This window comes from Watersipora subatra, chromosome 3 (genome assembly GCF_963576615.1).
Source record: "Watersipora subatra chromosome 3, tzWatSuba1.1, whole genome shotgun sequence".
Lineage (NCBI taxonomy): Eukaryota > Metazoa > Bryozoa > Gymnolaemata > Cheilostomatida > Watersiporidae > Watersipora > Watersipora subatra.
Window position 1 is genome coordinate 7,862,547 of NC_088710.1, and position 4,252 is coordinate 7,866,798.

The 4,252-nt window shown below is 41.4% G+C and overlaps 1 protein-coding gene across 1 annotated transcript; it reads right to left on the reverse strand.

The window, feature by feature from the left end:
• Positions 1-227: 227 nt before the first annotated feature.
• On the reverse strand, positions 228-941 carry LOC137390292 (uncharacterized). The gene has a single exon (XM_068076627.1). It carries the CDS (start codon positions 939-941, stop codon positions 228-230), a length of 714 nt encoding a protein of 237 aa, XP_067932728.1.
• Between the last annotated feature and the right edge of the window lie 3,311 nt (positions 942-4,252).

Here is a 4,252-nt window from a genome sequence, read left to right on the forward strand (position 1 = left end):
AATACAGAGAGAACAGGAAACAGTAAAGTATGAGAGGTTTGCACAGATAAAAACAAGAGTATTATAGGGAGTTGCCCCTCCATTGATTAACATGAGGAAACAACTTCAAACTGTAAACATGATATGATTTCTATAAAAAAAACTACATAAACAATACTCCTACATAGTTTTTACAATTAGCAGAGGAAAATAATTGATACACGTAACCAACGAGTGAATTATTATTGTCAATGAACGAGTAGTTTATGGAGCTCTTCAAATCGGGGTCGAGTCAGCGGTTTTGTGAAAATGTCAGCTATGTTTTTCTCAGTCGGGCAATAAGAAGTTACTATGACACCGTTTGTGATAGCTTCTCTACAGTAGTGATACTTTATGTCAATGTGTTTAGTTCGTTTCGTGTTTGAACCTGAGTTTGCTATTGTGATAGTTGACTGATTGTCAACATAGACATTAATCGCTGGAGTCGGGCAGTTGGTGACAGTGTCGTATAGCTGACGAAGCCATGTGGCCTCCCTTGCAGCATCATACAGCGCTACATATTCTGCTTCGGCGGTAGATACGGCAACAATACTCTGCGATTTACTGAACCAGCTAACAGGTGTACCGCCGTGCATGAATACTAATCCGGAGGTTGAGTGTCGGTTATCACAATTGTCCGCCCAACTAGCATCTGTATACCCGAACAGTTCACCAATGTTATGTTTTTCAATGTGAAGACAGATGTCTATACTGCCTTTGAGATATCGGAGTACTCGTTTTACAGCTGTCATGTGCGTTTCGGTTGGTGATGAGTTGTACCTAGATAACACTCCCACCGCATGAGATATATCAGGATGAGTAGCAGATGCCGCATACAAAAGGCTACCTACCATCGATTGGTACACACATGCATTTGCTAGCTTACTACCATCGTCTTTCATAAACTTCACATCGGTAGCCATCGGGGTAGAAACAGAGTTCACTATAGAGTTTCATTATAATCGATGCCAGCCTTTTGCGCATATCCTTTCGCTACAAGGCGAGCTTTGAAACGATCGACTTGACCATCGGCATTGTACTTCGCCTTAAATACCCATTTGCATCCAATTGATTTACGTTGTGAAGGCAGTTCTACGAGTGTCCATGTTTCATTGCTCATGAGAGCATCATACTCCTTCTCAGCTGCAGCTAACCATTCATCTCGCTGCTCACACTTTTCTACTTCGATAAGGTTCAATGGTTCGACAATCTCACTAACATGACAAGCGGTGTCTATACCTAGGCGCTGTGGTGATTTGCGAGAGCGGTCAGATCGGCGAAGTTGAGTTTTGTCAGCACTGCAAATATTTACTGCTACAGTAGCAGGGTTGTCCACCCTTGGACTTGCGGCTGGGATACACGATTCATCTTTGATACCCAACTGTTGTTCATTGAACATAACATCCCTTCTCACAACCACAGAATTAGATTGATGGTCGTACAAGCGATAACCTTTAGACCTTACACTATAGCCCACAAATGTCATGGATTCAGCTTTGTCGTCAAGCTTTCTACGAATAGCGTCTGGTATGTGCGCATATGCCATGCAGCCGAATACTCGAAGGTGATCTATATCAGGTTTCTCACCATACCATATCTGATAAGGTGTTGTAGGCGCTTTGTGTGTGCGAGTCGGAATTCTGTTCCTTAAATAAACAGCGGTGGCAACAGCCTCAGCCCATAGAGATTTGGGAAGATTTGCATTTATGATCATAGCACGAGCAGATTCACATACCGTTCTGTTATAATGTTCAGCCACACCATTTTGCTCTGGAGTATGTCTAACAGTTAGTTCATGACGGATTCCTTGGGACTTTAGATGGTTTTCGAATTCTGTAGAGATATACTCGCCACCTCGATCAGAGCGCATTGAGTGGATTGATTTTCCGGTTTGGTTGGTTACTAAAGCTGCAAACTCACAGAATCTAGAAAATACATCAGACTTATCTCGCATAAAAAATGTATGGGTATATCTACTGAAATCATCGATAAAAGTAACGAAGTATTTACTACCTCCTATGAATTGTGTTTGCATAGGACCACACACATCTGTGTGTACAAGTTCAAGGAGACGCGTGGACTTGATGTCGCTATTGGGCTTAAAGGGTTTTCTCGACATTTTTCCTTTTACACATGGTTCACACAAACCTAGTTTTACACCAGAGAGATTAGCGCCACTCACCAGTTGTTCCCTGTCCATACGATGTATAGCGGCTTCATGAACATGACCAAGGCATTGATGCCATAGCTCACCGCTGTGAGAAGTGATGTGCGCACTGTCATTTGAAGTTTCTATATCCAGGTAATACAGTTTATCTATGAGTGTTCCTCGGCCACATACTTGTTTTCGTTGGTTTTTAATCCAACATCGACTATGTCCAAATTGAATAATCAAGCCCTTAGAGGCTACAGCGCGAACAGAGAACAGGTTTGTGCTTAGGTCAGGTATGTACAGAACATCATATAACACAGCTTTGCGATTCACTCTACGACCTAACTGCATTGATACTTTAATGTTACCTATTCCAATGGCGTCTACAGAGCTTCCATCAGCTACTTCTACTTTATGAGGTTTGTCAAATTGAGTGAACTCGCTGAACAAGCTTTTATGAGGAGTCATGTGCTTTGTAGCGCCTGAATCTATCAGCCAGCGTTGATTAATTTTATCGGTGAAGTCACTACCCGTACCAGCCAAAAAGGCTGACTCACCCGTGTCAGGATAGTTATCTGCTGCATGCTTAGCTTGGTGTAGAACATCTTTGTGTTCTGCATTTTTTCTCTCTCCGTTTCGCTCTCTACAGAAACGTTGAACGTGGCCAATTTTATTACGGTACCAGCAGGTAACCTGGCGTCTAATTTGCAGTCTAGTAGCCAAGAGAGCAGTATCAGGGTTGGCGACAACATTTCTTTCACTAGAAGCTGATACAGAGCTATGTTCTTTTCGTTTCTGCTCTTCGTTTAAAAGAGCTTGTTGAACAAATTCTAGCGATGGCGTATTTTTCTGCGTTTTGAGAGCAGTAACTACAGTTGAATAACTCTCCGGAAGGGAGCCTAGAAGGGTTACAACTTGGTCTTCTTCAGCAATAGGTGATTTGATAGCAGCTAGCCGATTCGTGAGATCTTTCATATTCTTTAGATGACCTTCAATTGATGCGCTCTCAGACATTACTGAGCGAAAGTAGCGCTTCTTCAAGAACATTTTATTAGCTAGAGTGTCTCTCTCAAAATGTTTAGACAGTTTGTCCCATGCCTGCTTGGCCGTTTCACATTCAGTTATAAGGTAGAGCAACTCATCGCCAACCGCAAGCACAATATGAGATAATGCCTTGTTCGAGTTCTTATTATAGGTAGCTTTCACAGCCCCATCAGCTGTGCTTGCCGGAGCAACTGTAGTTCCATCAATATATCCAAATAGCTCCTTAGCAATCAGCAGATGCTTAATCTTGAACTTCCATGTGGCATAGTTGCTGCTAGAAAGTTTGTCTACACTCCATTTATCGTCCATAATGATCACAGATGACTAATCTAACTAGTTACACAGTACATATAACGTTCCTGGGCCCATAACCTGTAGAAATTTACTAGATAGTTAAGATTAGGCTCTCACAGTCTTGTATTCATTCAAACAGTTAAATACAGAGAGAACAGGAAACAGTAAAGTATGAGAGGTTTGCACAGATAAAAACAAGAGTATTATAGGGAGTTGCCCTCCATTGATTAACATGAGGAAACAACTTCAAACTGTAAACATGATATGATTTCTATAAAAAACTACATAAGCAATATATATTAGAGTCAATAGAAGCACACATCTCTGGAGAGTGCCTCACCGCAACCATTGGTAGGCATTAATTTTGATGAGGTCATTGATGTCTCTCACTCCGCGAGAGATCACGTTAGACTGCTGACTCTTCAATGGAATCTTTTGATGACATGAGCGCAAGTGAAAAGCACTGGTATCACATGTTTATAGGCATTGGTAATCATCGAAGCCTATCATATGTTGTCAAAACAAGCGAGCCTCTTCAGGACATTCACTTATACTCTCCTATTTAGCAAAGTCCCAATAATAAAATTTGATATGGCTTTCACCAATTATATTGTGTGGTGATGTATTGGTCACGCCATTATGATTCATCGGAATTGAATCTGAAGACACAGACGCTCAGACAGTTGCTGTAGGGATTTGTCCCAAAATAGTTAGATCATGAAGTGGTACATTTCTCAACTAACA